The following is a 16,499-nucleotide window of genomic DNA, read 5'->3' on the forward strand; positions in this document are numbered from 1 at the left end:
TGGTTAAGAATCCGCCTGCCAATGCAAGGGTCACGGTTTCGAGCCCTGGTCCGGGAAGATCCCACATTCCACGGAGCAACTAAGCCCATGTGCCACAACTACTGAGCCTGCGCTCTAGAGCCCGCGAGCCACAACTACTGAAGCCCGCGTGCCTAGAGCCCGTGCTCCGCAGCGAGAAGCCACACAGCGCAATGAAGAGTAGCCCCTGCTCGCCACAACTAGAGAAAGCCTGTGCACAGCAACGAAGACCCAATGCAGCCCAAAATAAATAAATTTATATATATATAAAAGAAATATATCTGTTTCTAATAAATTTTTTAAACCTGCTACTATGTTTATATTAAGTGAAATTAAAGGGAATAATCACTGAGAATAAAGCCAGTGAGTATTTGTAAATATTTTCTGGGACATTTATAATGTTTATAATATTAATAAACCACTGTGTACTGTATCAGTTTATTTTAAATGATTTGATCATTCTTGTGAGATAAAGGTTCATTTTTTTAAAAAAGCTATAGAAATCCTATAGATAAACATTTGTAAAGCTGCTATTACCGTTGTACCAGTATTGAAGTGTGTTCTTACTTCTCTTGCTAATTTTATGACAGGTTTTATACTGTACCCATTTGAGAATCCTGTAACTGCTATGGCCTCATTAAATTGTTGCTGATCATATGCTTCCAGTGTTTATTTTGAGACTGAGCCTTTGGTCTTTCTCTTCTTTAACATTTTTTTACTAGAAATATTACACATACAGAAAAGTGCATAAAATATAAGTATATAAATTAAATCATAAAACACTCATGTAAACACCAAAAAAGAGACATTTAAGTGCCTAGAAATCCTGCCTGTGTCCCTCCCTTATCCTAATACCTTTCCTTAAGAAGTAAGTATGAAGGACTTCCCTGGTGGCGCAGTGGTTAAGAATCCACCCGCCAACTCAGGGGACACGGGTTCGAGCCCTGGCCCGGGAAGACCCCACATGCTGTGGAGCAACTAAGCTCGTGTGCCACAACTACTGAGCCTGTGCTCTAGAGCCCGTGAGCCACAACTACTGAGCTCACAACTACTGAAGCCCGCACGCCTAGAGCCCACCGCAATGAGAAGCCTGCGTACGGCAAGGAAGAGTAGCCCCCGCTCGCCGCAACTAGAGAAAGCCCATAAGCAGCAATGAAGACCCAACGCGGCCAAAAATTAAATAATTAATTAAAAAAAAAAAACAGTAACTACTGATCTGCTTGCTTTTTTTTGCTTTGCCCTCTAGTATGCACCCCTAAATGCTATGGTTTATTTTGCTCGCTTTTGAACTCTGTATAAATAGAATCATACATTATATATTCTTTTGTTTTGGGCTTCTTTCTACATTTAATCTACATTTAATCTACATTCTTAATCTACATTTAAGATTCAACCATATTACTGTGCAATGCTATAGATAGTTTATTTTTGATGTATGAATATAGTTATTAATTGATTCTGTTGTCAATGGACATTAAGGTTGTTTCTAGTTTTTGGCTATCATGAGCTATGTATGCCATTTTGAACATTCTTGAACATGTACATTTATGCAAGAGTTACCTTAGTGTGTATATCTAGGAGTGGAACTTCTAGGTTATAAAGCGTGCCTATTTTCTAGATACTGTCAAACTGTTTTTCCAAGTGGTTGTACCAATCAATCTATGGTCCCTTCAGCAAAGTATGAGAGTTGTTACTCTTGTTTTCTTCTAGAGAGTCTTTTGGTTTTTTACATCTATTGGAGACACAGACCTACTAGAGAATGGACTTGAGGATACGGGGAGGGGGGAGGGGTAAGCTGGGACGAAGTGAGAGAGTGGCATGGACATATATACACTACCAAACGTAAAATAGAGAGCTAGTGGGAAGCAGCTGCATAGAGAGTCTTTCCAATTTGGTTTTTCAACATTTTGTTTACTTGGGAAATCTATACAAATGGATGCGGTTAATATACACTATTTTTCCTGGCTTTGTAAGTCAAAGAATTGTTAAAATTATAGTAGCAAAGTCACATACTAAACATAGCAAATAATCTACATGATGAGGATCACAATATAATTTATGCGGATAAACATGTACAATTTCTTATCTTAGTTGGCTTTTAGAAGAGAGATAGAATCTGGACATATAGAAGTAGAGAAGCGAACAAGTAAAAACCAAATAGACAAACAAAATTTTTAAAAATACATTTGAAAGCCCACCTCTACTCCTTTCTAAATTCTTGTTAGTAAATAAGTGTTAATTGAGAAGAATTTATGGAAGCCCAACACAGCTTAATATATTAAAAACACCATCGCCAGGACTTAGGGCCCCTCCCTTCCTTTGAGAATTAAATGATAATTCTTCCCCCTAACCACTTTTCTTGTGATATAATTGACATATAACGTTGTATTTGTTTAAGGTATACAACATAATGGTTTGATATATGTATCTATTGCAAACTGATTTCCACAATAAATTTAGTTAACATTGGTCACCTTATATAGTTATAATTTTTTTTCCTGTGGTGAGAACTTTTAAGATATATCTCTTAGCAACTTTCAAATATACAATATTGTTAACTGTGTAGAGTCACCACGAAGTACATTGCATCCCCAGAACTTATTTACCTTATAACTGGAAGTATGTACTTTTTGACCACCTTCATCCATTCCCCTCCTACCCATCATCCACCCCACTACCCCTCCCACCTCCTCATCTGACAACCACCAATTTGTTCTCTGTTTCTATGTTAGGTTTTTTTTGGTGAGATCATGCATAAATGAGATAATTCTTGGTAAGGACTTAGCACAGAGCCATACACAGAGTAACTAATCTGTTTGATTTTTATTGTGATCATTTTTTGACATCCAAGTAAGAGCTCATTAAACACAAATTAATCTCATCTCTACTTTAAAGCCAGAGTTGTTTTTTGTTTGTTTGTTTTTTTTTTTTTTTTTTTTTTTTTTTGCGGTATGCGGGCCTCTCACTGTTGTGGCCTCTCCCGTTGTGGAGCACAGGCTCCGGACACGCAGGCTCAGCGGCCATGGCTCACGGGCCTAGCCGCTCCATAGCTGCTCCGCAGCATGTGGGATCCTCCCGGACCGGGTCGCGAACCTGTGTCCCCTGCATCGGCAGGTGGACTCTCAACCACTGCGCCACCAGTGAATCCCAAGAGTATTTTTTTAAGTAATAAATCTTAACTATTTGAACTTCCAGCCAGCTAAATCAAACATTGAATTAAGGCTTTCCACATTTCTTCAAGGAAGAATTTTTTTAATATTACAAATTGAAGAAAGTGTTCATTGTAGAAAAATTAGAAAATAGAGATATAAAAATAAGAGTATGTCCACCCAAAAACCTGCCTACAGACGTTTATAGGAGCTTTATTCATAATTTCCAAAACTTGCAAGCAATTAAGATGTCTTTCAGTAGGTGAATGGGTAGATAAACTGTGGTACATCCAGATAATGGAATATTATTCAGCACAAAAAAGAAATGAGCTAGCAAATCATAAAATACACGGAAGAAACTTAAATGCACATTACTAAGTGAAGGGAGCCAATCTGAAAAGGCTATGCACTGTATGTATGATTCCAACTATATGACATTCTGGTAAAGACAAAACTGTGGAGACAGTAAAAAGATCAGTGGTAGCCAGGAGTCTGGGGGAAGGGAGAAGTGAATAGGTAGAATGCATAGGATTTTTAGCGCAGTGAAACTATTCTATATGACACGTTAATGGTGGATACATATCCAAACCCAGAATGCACAACACAAAGAATAAACCCTAATGTAAACTATGAATTTGGGAGTGATAATGATTTGTCAAAGTAGGTTCATAGATTGTAACAAATGTACCACTCTGGAGCCCAGTGTTGATAGCAAAGGGAGCTATGACTGTGTAGGGGCAAAAGGTATATGGAAACTCTGTACTTTGTGCTCAATCTTGCTATGACCCTAAAACTACTCTAAAAAAATCCATTTTTTAAAAAAGCAGGGAAAAGGGTAAAGAAAAAAATTAAACAAATCCTAACACGTTTTAAACATTTTGGTATATATTCTTCTGAGTTTGATAATTTTTTATTGTTGTTGTATTCCATAAACCTTTCAAAATCCCTGCCTTTTTTTCCAATGATATGGAGTCAAGAAAGAAATCTGTTCACCTTGCTTTGAAAGATGTTTTTAAAGTGATGCTTCTTAAACTATAAAGTGTGTACAAATCATTAGGATTTATTGAAATTCATGTTCTGATTAGTAGGTCTGGGGTGGGGACTAAGATTCTGCATTTCTAACAAGCTCCTTCTTTGGGCTGCAGACTACACCTTGTATAACAAGGTTCTGGAGCTTAAAGTGAAACAGTTTCCTACTTTTAGAAGAGTCATTTGACACTCTTTTTTGTGGAATTTTTTTATTCATTGAACTGCAAACTAACTGCTTCCAAGATGCTCGACATTGCTAATTATTAGAGAAATGCACACCAAAACTACAATGAGGTTACCACCTCTCACCGGTCAGAATGGCCATCATCAAAAAGTCTACAAATAATAAATGCTACAGAGGATGTGGGGAAAAGGAAACACTCCTACATTGTTGGTCGAAATGTAAATTGGTGCAGCCGTTATGGAAAACATTATGGAGGTTCCTTAAAAAAAAACTAAAAATAGAGTTACCATATGATCCAGCAATCCCACTCCTGGGCACGTACCTGGAAAAGATGAAATCTCTAATTTGAAAAGATACATGCACCCCAATTGCACTATTTACAATAGCCAGGACATGAAAGCAACCTAAGTGTCCATCAACAGATGAATGAATAAAGGAGATGAGGCATATATATATATATATATATATATATATATATATATCATATATATGTGACATATATATGACATACACACACACACATAATGGAATATTACTTGGCTATAAAAAAGAATAAGATATTGCCATTTGCAGCAACATGGATGGACCTAGAGATTATCATACTGAGTGAAGTAAGCCAGATAAAGACAAATATTATATCACTTATATGTGGGATCTAAAAAAAAATACAAATGAACTTATTTACAAAACAGAAATAGACTCACAGACATAGAAAACAAACTTATGGTTACCAAAGGGGAAAAAGGAGGGGTGGTAAATTAGGAGTATGGGATTAACAGATACACAGCACTGTATATAAGATAGATAAATAACAAGGACTTACTGTATAGCACCGAGAACTATCTATACTCAATATCTTGTAATAAGCTATTATGGAAAAGCATCAGAAAAAAAATATGTATAACTGAATCACTTTGATGTACACCTGAAACTAACGCAACATTGTAAATCAACTATACTTCAATAAAAATAAAATCAAATCACTACTGGTAGTGAAAAGAAAGTTGGAGGTGAGATGAGTGGGTGGGTGAGTAGTTGTATGTCAGAAAGAAAATACAATGTAGAAAGGATTAAGAGGTTAAATGTGGTGAGGACAATAAACCTGTTGTAGATGCTCTATAAATATTTAACAAGAATTAAATCTAGCATAGTGTGAATATAACTCCTTTTCAAAACCACTTACTTCTGCCTTTATCTTGCATGTAATTATTGTTATTTTAGAACTGTCACAAACACAGCTCTCCTTTTCACTAAAATGATTTTGTAACTTTTAACATTCATTAAACGTTTTGTGTATCAAGAAGAACAAACAAACAAAAAGCCCTAACTGCTTCTAAATGTCTTTCTGATATTTCAATTCCTACAGTCTCCGGTTAAGGAAAATCTTAAATCAGCTGTGCTGTAGGACTAGGTAAAACCTTGGTGGAAAACTATGACAGGAGAAGCGAGAGGCGGAACCTAAAGTGAGAGGAAAGCAGGAACTGAAGAAGCGGAGGAGGGATTTCAAACTTGGACGAGAGCCGGTTCTGTTTACCGGAGGGACCGGAAGAACGCTACAGTAGTCTCCGCACCATGGCGGGTCCTGTCAGTTTGAGAGAGCTTCTAATGGGCGCTTCAGCCTGGACAGGCTCTGAAAGTCCCGAGGGGTCCCCTACAGAGGGTGGTGGGGGCGCGGCTGGCGGACCGGAGCCTCCTTGGCGGGAGGATGAGATCTGCGTGGTGGGAATCTTCGGCAAGACGGCTCTGCGCCTGAATTCCGAGAAGTTTTCACTTGTGAACACCGTGTGCGACCGACAGGTTTTTCCCCTCTTTCGCCACCAAGATCCTGGAGACTCGGGGCCTGGAATCAGGACCGAGGCTGGGGTCATCGGGAAGGCTGGTGGAGCCGGGGACCCTGGCGCCGGGTCCGGGGATCCAGTTCGGGGAGGTGTAGCTGTCGCGGAAGGGAACCGAACTGAGCCAGGTTCCCAGGACTACAGCCTTCTGCAAGCCTATTACAACCAGGAAAGCAAAGTTCTGTATCTTCTTCTAACTTCCATCTGTGACAATTCCCAACTTCTCCGGGCTTGTCGGGCCCTTCAGAGCGGGGAAGCTGGAGGTGGCCTCCCTTTACCTCATGCAGAAGCGCACGAGTTCTGGAAGCATCAAGAGAAACTGCAGTGCCTCAGTCTCCTTTACCTTTTCTCCGTCTGTCACATCTTGCTTCTGGTCCATCCCACTTGTTCCTTTGACATCACTTACGATCGAGTATTCAGAGCCCTGGATGGACTGAGACAGAAAGTACTGCCCCTCCTCAAAACAGCCATTAAGGATTGTCCCGTTGGCAAAGACTGGAAGCTAAACTGCAGACCTTGCCCACCTAGACTCCTTTTCCTCTTTCAACTCAATGGAGCACTCAAGGTGGAACCCCCTCGGAACCAAGACCCAGCTCATCCAGAGAAGCCCAAGAAGCATTCTCCCAAAAGGAGACTGCAGCATGCCCTGGAAGACCAGATCTATAGAATCTTCCGGAAGAGTCGTGTCTTGACTAATCAGAGTATCAACTGCCTCTTTACTGTGCCTGCCAATCAGGCGTTTGTGTACATAGTTCCTGGAAGCCAGGAGGAGGACCCAGTAGGCATGTTGCTGGACCAACTTAGGAGTCACTGTACTGTGAAAGACCCTGAATCTTTGCTGGTCCCTGCACCCCTTTCTGGGTCCAGGCGGTACCAGGTAATGAGGCAGTACAGCCGACAACAGCTTTCTTTCCACACTGACGCTAGCAGTTCCAGTTCTTCCGGGCAGCTAGTGGATTTCACTCTTCGGGAATTCCTATGGCAGCATGTAGAGCTAGTACTAAGCAAGAAAGGTTTCGATGACAGCGTGGGCAGGAACCCACAGCCTTCCCATTTTGAACTTCCTACTTATCAGAAGTGGATCTCAGCAGCTTCAAAACTGTATGAAGTAGCTATCGATGGGAAAGAGGAGGAGCCGGGCTCTCCCACTGGGGAGCTAACGTCTAAGATTTTAAGCAGTATTAAAGTCTTGGAAGGGTTTTTGGATATTGACACAAAATTCTCAGAGAACCGGTGCCAAAAAGCTTTACCGATGGCCCATAGTGCCTACCAGTCAAACTTGCCTCATAATTACACAATGACTGTCCATAAGAATCAGCTTGCCCAGGCTCTTCGAGTGTACAGTCAACATGCTAGGGGTCCAGCCTTTCACAAGTATGCCATGCAGTTACACGAGGACTGCTACAAGTTTTGGAGCAATGGCCATCAGCTCTGTGAGGAGAGGAGTTTAACTGATCAACACTGTGTACATAAATTTCACTCCTTACCTAAAGCAGGTGGCTAAAATTTTCTCAGTATTTTGAAATCAAAACTTTGAGCTGTGTTTTTATTCTTGTTTTAAGAGAGTTTGTTCATTACGTATTGACATTTTAAAAAGAGGGCCCTGCAGAAATTTAGGTACATCAGATTTAAGTTGTTTCTCCTGCTGTAAAAAGAAAAATCAGCTATGACTACTAATTATGTTCTTGTATTTAAAGAATGAACCCTAGGGGATTAGTAAATGAGAACTATTAAATAATACAAAGTTTCAGGAATTTCATATTAACATTTTTACCTTTTGTTTAACTGAAATGAATATAGTGAAATGTATGGGCACTATGATGATGATAAAATTTACTTAGAGACCCTAAAAGCTTAGATTAAAAATATGTATTATGTCATGTATTTTCACTTGCTTCCTCTGTTAGGTGTGTTTAGTCAAGTTTTTGTGTTTGGGGTGGTTTTTTCCTTCTCATTTCCAAAGAACTGGTTGGAGAAATTTTGGGGTTAAGGTGCAATTGAATGCAATATAAATTTGGGTCTGCATTGTGTGTAAAATTAACAGTGACTTATATTTTCCAGGAGAAAAACCAGAGCCTGATAGAAATCCTCCTGTGCTGTATCACAATAGCCGAGCTCGATCCACTGGTGCCTGTAACTGTGGAAGGAAACAGGCACCTCGAGATGATCCCTTTGATATCAAGGCAGCTAACTATGACTTTTATCAGGTAGACTCTACATTTTTTTCCTCCTCTTCTCTCTCTCTCTCTTTTTTTTTTTTTTGCTAACGACCATCTGAGTAAAAATATATTTTTTCAGAAGCAAAATATCTAGATAAGTAAATGTGACTTGCAGTGTGATATCTAACAAGGGAAATTTCTTTATATATACTTATTTGCTTACCTATTAACTGTTGATCTTGCTTTTTAATGTGAAGCATGTGTTGTTTTCAGTGAAAGTTTCACAGGATTAGTTTGTTTGTTTTTTTCCTTCCTCCATAGCTTCTGGAAGAAAAATGTTGTGGAAAATTGGATCACATCAATTTCCCAGTATTTGAACCAAGTACTCCAGATCCTGCTCCTGCCAAAAACGAATCATCTCCTGCCCCTCCAGATGCAGATGCTGATAAACTTAAAGAAAAAGAACCTCAAACCCAAGGAGAGAGCACAAGCCTGAGTTTAGCTTTGAGCTTAGGCCAATCCACAGATAGTTTAGGTACCTATCCAGCTGATCCACAAGTAGGAGATAATCCAGAAGTTCATGGTCAAGGAGAAGTAAAAACTGAGAAGAGACCAAACTTGGTTGATCGGCAGGCATCCACAGTTGAATATCTCCCAGGCATGCTACACTCAAATTGCCCCAAAGGTCTCCTACCCAAATTCTCCAGCTGGTCTTTGATTAAACTAGGCCCTGCTAAGTCTTATAACTTTCATACTGGTTTGGACCAACAGGGCTTCATTCCAGGAACAAACTATCTTATGCCTTGGGACATTGTCATCAGGACTAGGGCTGAAGATGAAGGAGACTTAGACACAAATTCTTGGCCTGCTCCAAATAAAGCTATTCCTGGAAAGAGAAGTGCAGTTGTAATGGGAAGAGGAAGACGGCGAGATGACATAGCGCGAGCATTTGTGGGCTTTGAATATGAAGACTCTCGAGGACGAAGATTTATGTGCTCAGGACCTGACAAAGTAATGAAAGTAATGGGAAGTGGGCCCAAGGAATCAGCTTTAAAAGCCCTGAATAGTGATATGCCCTTATATATTCTGTCATCATCTCAGGGTAGAGGGCTAAAACCACATTATGCTCAACTTATGAGGCTTTTTGTTGTGGTTCCTGATGCTCCTTTGCAGATAATACTAATGCCTCAGGTAAGAAATATAACCCTTTTTGTCCTCAGACAAACAAAAAATGCCGATGCTTGTTTTGATTATATGAAAAAAGTACAGGGTATCAAACTAATTAAACAGGTCTTAATTTTAAATATCTCTTATATCTAATATTCTGTTTCTTGAAAAACAGATTGTAGGTGTGTTAATCAGTTCACACCATCAATTCACGTCATCTGGTTAGAGGCAGAACTTGGAGTTAAAAATCTGTAGAAAAGCAGGATAATATTTGAGATTATTTAATGTAATATCAGATATGATTGGAGTTAAGAATGTACACATTACCTGCTTAATCTTATGTGCTCTGTGAACCTATCCTTTGTTTAGGCACTTATCTTTCAGGTGTTTCTTATTGAAATATATTAAAGTAATCATATAACCTGTGTTTTTCAGGTTCAGCCAGGCCCACCACCATGTCCAGTATTCTACCCAGAAAAACAAGAAATCACTCTCCCACCTGATGGCCTCTGGGTTTTGAGATTCCCATATGCCTACGTGACTGAGAGAGGACCTTGTTTCCCTACGAAGGAAAATGTGCAGTTGATGAGTTACAAGGTGCTCCGTGGGGTTCTTAAAGCAGTAACACAATAAGTGTTTTCCAGCCAGTACAGTCCTAAACTGGAGCTGATTTTTGGTTTTGGTGTGTATGGGGTGTTTTTTGGTGTGTGATACTGTGTTTTCTTGAACACAAAATGTGCTTTGGTTACAGGAGTTCAGTATTTGGACAGTAATTGTTCCACTATTTCATGATATTGTTGATACTTATTGTAAATGGGGGTACAACTTCCTAATAAACGTTGTTTATTCTAGAAAAGGACATGAAATACATGGTTGATACCTCTACTTTCTCTTTGTTTCTGTTTCACTGTCCATAATAAAACATATTTCTATTATAACTGAATGTTGCATTATCATGTTGAGCCCAAGCTTTGTTATTGCTAAAATGTTTTAGCTGGGATTTTCCTTAAAATGCTGCTCCTGAAATTATCTTCAAATCAAGATGATCCAGGGCTTCCCTGGTGGCACAGTGGTTAAGAATCTGCCTGCCAACGCAGGGGACACAGGTTTGAGCCCTGGTCCGGAAAGATCCCACATGCTGCAGAGCAACTAAGCCCATGCGCCACAACTACCGAGCCTGAGCTCTAGAGCTCACAAGCCACAACTACTGAAACCAGCACGCCTAGAGCCCGTGCTCTGCAACAAGAGAAGCCACCGCAATGAGAAGCCCATGCAGCGCAATGAAGAGTAGCCCCTGCTCACCGCAACTAGAGAAAGCCCGCACACAGCAACAAAGGCCCAACGCAGCCAAAAAATAAATAAATTTTAAGAAAAGAAAAGGGAGAGAGAGAGAGAGGCAGAAACCACAGTATCTTTAAAAAAAAAAAAAAAACAAGATGATCCAGTAGGTTATCTGGTAATTGTATGAGGACTTAATTGCAAAAAAAATGTCCTACTGTTTGGCTCACCGTTCTGGTACCTGAGTTACATTGTTTTGTTCTCACCATTTTATTCTTGGACTGATGAGATACCATATTTTAAATGAATGCTCTCTGAACTAAAACTTACTTATCCAGGATATTAGTACACACTTTATTCTTTGAAAATTGCTATACTGTGAAACAATTTGCTAAGTGATACAAATTGTATCAATTCATATGGATGTTAACGTTCACCAGCATCAACATGGTGACACTGATATATCACTAATTAGCTAAGTGTGCAAAATAAGTTAATATGCCAGAATTCTAGTGTAACTGATTATATTTTCCTGGGCACATTGATTTTGAAATGCTGAGCAAATAGAATTGGAGATTTTAGTTGCAATATATATGAAATGTAGTATTTGTTTTATTTATTTATTTAGTTATGGCTGCATTGGGTCTTCGTTGCTGCACGCAGGCTTTCTCTAGTTGCAGCGAGCGGGGGCTACTCTTCACTGTGGTGCGCGGGCTTCTCATTGCGATGGCTTCTCTTGTTCTGAGCACGGGCTCTAGGCACGTGGGTTCAGTAGTTGTGGCTCACGGGCTTAGTTGCTCCACGGCATGTAGGATCTTCCCGGACCAGGGCTCAAACCTGTGTCCCCTGCATTGGCAGGTGGATTCTTAACCACTGCGCCACCAGGGAAGTCCCATGAAATGTAGTATTTGTTTAGCACATCTTGCTACCAGCTTAAAACAGTTACTTAGGTTTTGATTTTTAAATCTATATAGAGAAACACATAACTGGCAGCCAATTTAAAACTGTAATTTAATTAGGTGTATTTTTATGCCTACTTTACTGTAGTTTAATTAGGAAGAGAATCTGAGCCAATATGAAAATTAGTCTATATTCTTCTTTCATCTCAGCCTTATTTTTCATCCTTTTCCTTTATATCTTTCATTCCTTTTATATCAGTTTTAAAAATCACAATTACTTTTGTATTAAGCATAGTCGTTGGTAGTTGCATTTGGGAAATATAGCTAGATTGTTCTGTAGGACATATACTAATAGTTGTATTGTTTTTTAATAGCCTCTAAGACTTGACTAACAGGTTGTGTAAACTTGTAGGTCAAAGGAACTATAAGAAAGTAGTTTATGAGAACAAATAGATTTCAGAAGAGCAAACCTGTGTCTTTTTTTCTTTATTTCCTTTTTGATATCATTCTACATGGAACAACTTTACATTACTGCTTAAATTAGTAAGCAATTTTCCTTGATTATATTTGGTTACAGAAGCCACCTTAATTTGAATTTCTATAGCATTTTTAAATACAAAACTTTTTTTTAAAGTATTTACAGTGTTGTGTTAGTTCCTGGCATACAGCAAAGTGATTCAGTTATACGTATATATATACATATTCTTTTTATTTTAATATACCCTTGTAGCTTATTCATTTTGTGCATAATATTTTGTTCCATTTATTTGTTTGTTTGTTTATTATTTGGCTGCGCTGGGCTGTGTTGTGGTGTGCGGGCTCCAGAGTGCACAGGCTCAGTAGTTGTGGTGCACAGGCTTAGTTGCCCAGCAACATGTGGGATCTTAGTTCCCGGACCGGGGTCAAATCCGCGTCCCCTGCATTGGAAGGTGGATTCTTAACCACTGGACCACCAGGAAAGTCCCTATATATACATATTCTTTTTCACATTCTTTTCCATTATGGTTTATTACAGGATATTGAATATAGTTCCCGGTGCTATACAGTAGGACCTTGTTTATCTTTTTTTTTATTGGCCGCGCCGTGCGGCTTGTGGGATCTTACTTAGTTCCCCAACTAGGGGTGGAACCTGGGCCCTCAGCAGTGAAAGCGCAGAGTCCTAACCACTGGACTGCCAAGCAAGTCCCTAACATTTTATATATAATAGTTTGTATCTAATACCAAATTGCTAATACCAAATTCCTAATTTATTCCTCCCCCACCCCCTTTCCCCTTTGTTACCCATAAGTTTGTTTTCTATGTCTGTGAGTCTGTTTCTGTTTTGTAAATAAGTTCATTTGTGTCATATGTTGGATTTTACATGCAAGGTATCATATGGTATTTGTCTTTCTCTTTCTGACTTACTTCATTTAGTAAATACAAAATTTGTATGCTATTTGTACTTATAACTTGCTTAAGACACAATTGCAGCACTTCTTCATGCTTGTTTTTATCCATAAATAAGTTTACAGGGTGTCACATTAGAGAAATGTGGACTATGCAAGTCTGTATTGCTTACTACCTTTCTCTTTAGTCCTACAAACCTTATTTCAGCAAACTTCAAAAGTGATGGGTTTTTTAAAGAAATTATATTTCTTCTGTAGCAGCATTTGCATTGTCCTTTGCTTAGTAGATTTTTTTTGAAATGTAAGCAAATGTTTCAAATTGATTCTTTTTTAAGAATCACTAGGACAGAGGGGCATCCTTTGGCTTATTGGTAAGTCTTTTGATGTGTCCTTGAAGAGTTGTATAGAATTAAAAACTTTAGGAAGTAAATCGTATTTTATTCAAGAGTGCTATTTAAAGGACTACTATGATAAACCTTATAAAGTAAATTACATTAATCTAATTTTTTAATGGTTTCATACATTGGTTTACTTAAAATTAAGGCTCCCCTGCACTACTTAAACAGTGAGTTTGTTTCTTAGTTTAAATTAAAAATTAAAAAAGACTTTAAAGGAACAGGAAAAAAATGAGAAAAATGGAACTAGAGAAGCCTGATTTATAAAAATAACAATAGCTACCGTGTACTGAATGGCACACAATAATAATAGCTATTTCTTGAATATCCTCTTGTTAGGTAATTTAGTAAGCATTTTGCATACATTGCCTCTAATCCTCAAAGCACTGCAAGATAGATATCATCCATGTTATCAGGAAATTAAAGCTTGAAGTGATTAAATAATTTGTCCCAGGTCACATAGCTAGGAAGTAGCAAAGTCAGAATTTAAACTGAGGACTCTGATTTCAAAGCTGTACTCTTCCTATGTTCTGCCTTCATGGAAAATATAAAAATAAAACCTGCGTGTCAGTTTCTCCAACTGAATATTTTGATTCTGGTCTTAAGACTTGTGAACAGGTGAGTTTTGGGTTTTTTTTTTTAAGATTTATTATTTACTTATTTACTTTTTTTTTTTTTTTTTTGGCTGTGTTGGATCTTAGTTGTGGCATGTGGGATCTTTGTTGAGGCATGTGGGATCTTTTGTTGCGGCATGTGGGTTTTTTCTCTCTCTGTAGTTGTGGTGCGTGCGTTCCAGGGCCCATGGGCTCTGTAGTTTGTGGCATGTGGGCTCTAGTTGAGGCACATGAACTCAGTAGTTGGGGCACGCGGCTTAGTTGCCCCGCGTGGGATCTTAGTTCCCTGACCAGGGATCAAACCCACGTCCCCTGCATTGTAAGGCAGAGTCTTTACCACTGGACCACCAGGGAAGTCCCCTGGGTGAGTTTTTAATGTCAGAAAAATGAGGTATGGTACCCTTCAGACATCTTAATTTCTTTTAAGACCGTAAATCTTGATTCTCTCTAAAACTGTTGAACCTTATATTCTTAAACCCTCTCTTGTTCCATATTATCTTCTGTATAAAATAGTACTATAGTAGACTGAAGCCAAAAAGAATTAACTCCACCACTTAAGAAAGGTGACAGTTTACTTAATCCTTGAGTATTATTTTCTCTAGAATGGTAATAATTGTTATTTATCACAAAGGGTGGTTATGAGGATTGAAGGAGTATATATAAAGCACCTAATTAATAAATTCTTGATAATAATTATAATTTATCTTAAGTTTACTTTTCAAAGGTATCCCATAATTCTAATAGTTTGGGAGTCTTGGTTAGTTTTAGGCCTACCTTTTATAATCAGGTAAACAGTGCCTAGTACATGTACCTGTGGTAAGCACCATGACATACAGCAGTTTTGTAGACTTGGCTTGCACCTTTCCTCTTGTATCTTTCTGTGGTCTTTTTAAAGCTAGGTTTAGTTTTTTCTAGTTAGTCTGTTTATGCTTTCTATAAAGCAGCCTCTCAAATCCTTGGCCATTTAATTGCCCCTTTTCTGTTCTGTCTCCCACAACTTTGTGCCTGTCCTAAGATGTGGCAAATAGGACTGCACTCAGTTTTTGGAGCACTGCATAATTTTGCACAAATGCCAGCTAATAGTTTAATTTTTAATACTCTTTTTTTAAAATTAATTTATGTTTGGCTGCTTTGGGTCTTTGTTGCTGCACGTGGGCTTTCTCTAGTTGTGGCGAGTGGGGGTTACTCTTTGTTGCAGTGCTGGACTTCTCATTGCGGTGGCTTCTCTTGTTGCGGAACTTGGGCTCTAGGCATGCAGGCTTCAGTAGTTGTGGCACACGGGCTCAGTAGTCGTGGCTTGTGGGCTCAGTAGTTGTGGCTCGCGGGTTCTAGAGCACAGGCTCAGTAGTTGTGGCGCATGGGCTTAGTTGCTCCGCGGCATGTGGGATCTTCCCGGACCAGGGCTCGAACCTGTGTCCCCTGCACTGGCAGGTGGATTCTTAACCACTGCGCCACCATAGAAGTCCCTTTAATACTCTTAATAATGTTTATTGGCCTAAGTTGGCACGGCAGCTCATTGTGTTGGTGTCTTGAGATAATTTACTGCATCTCCTAACATTGGAGCCCATCTAAAGCTTCAGTGTGTTGATTTGTAAAATGGAGGTATTAACTCCCTCATCTACCTCAAAGGATAACTGTGGTTCAAACACTTAAAGAATGCGTTTATTGAAATCCTTTACAAACTCTAAACTGTTTTATAAATATAAGGGAGAGTTATTATTCCTTGTTTGTAGCTGATAGCTTTGATCCAATCATCTTTTAAATACAGTTTAAGTATTTTTCTAAAACCTTTCCATACTGAAAATAATCCTGCCCATAGGTATAGCAATGGTAATAATTTTCAGTTTGACTAGGTACAAGAAAAATTTCTAAAGTGTGAATTATATCTTGTGGTTCCTTTTTATTCCAGACACTCTTAGAGGACTATATGACCACAGTTGCTTATTACTTCCTTTCTCCTACGAAGTTACATGTACTTGAGGATCAAGTGACTTATTTATTTATTTGGTTGCCGGGTCTTAGTTGCGGCACGTGGGATCTTCACTGAGGCATGCAAACTCTTAGTTGCTGCATGTGGGATCTAGTTCCCTGACCAGGGATCGAACCTGGGCCCCCTGCATTGGGAGCGTGGAGTCTTAGCCACTCGACCACCAGGGAAGTCTCGAGTACTGAGTGACTTTTATCCTTTATATTATCCTGGCTATTTTCTCAATATAAAAGCAAGACTCCTTAGTTTACAATCCCATGTAAAACAATTTTTGTTTTTGAACATACCTTTGTTGTTTTTGTAAAACGAACATGTAGTCATTGTATCTGTTATTGTTTCATAGGTTTTTTTTTAAACAAAGATAAGAATAAGTTACCTGAAGTTCTACTGCTTTGCTAAT

The 16,499-nt window shown here is 38.8% G+C and overlaps 1 protein-coding gene across 1 annotated transcript; it reads left to right on the plus strand.

The window, feature by feature from the left end:
• Window positions 1-5,930: 5,930 nt before the first annotated feature.
• On the plus strand, window positions 5,931-10,479 carry SMG8 (SMG8 nonsense mediated mRNA decay factor). The gene is made up of 4 exons (XM_081220528.1): window positions 5,931-7,711; window positions 8,277-8,422; window positions 8,696-9,565; window positions 9,977-10,479. Exons 1-4 carry the CDS (start codon window positions 5,953-5,955, stop codon window positions 10,172-10,174), a joined length of 2,973 nt encoding a protein of 990 aa, XP_081076654.1. The 5' UTR covers window positions 5,931-5,952; the 3' UTR covers window positions 10,175-10,479.
• Window positions 10,480-16,499: the final 6,020 nt, after the last annotated feature.

The sequence above is a fragment of the Mesoplodon bidens genome, assembly GCF_964165515.1.
Source record: "Mesoplodon bidens genome assembly, chromosome: 19".
Lineage (NCBI taxonomy): Eukaryota > Metazoa > Chordata > Mammalia > Artiodactyla > Ziphiidae > Mesoplodon > Mesoplodon bidens.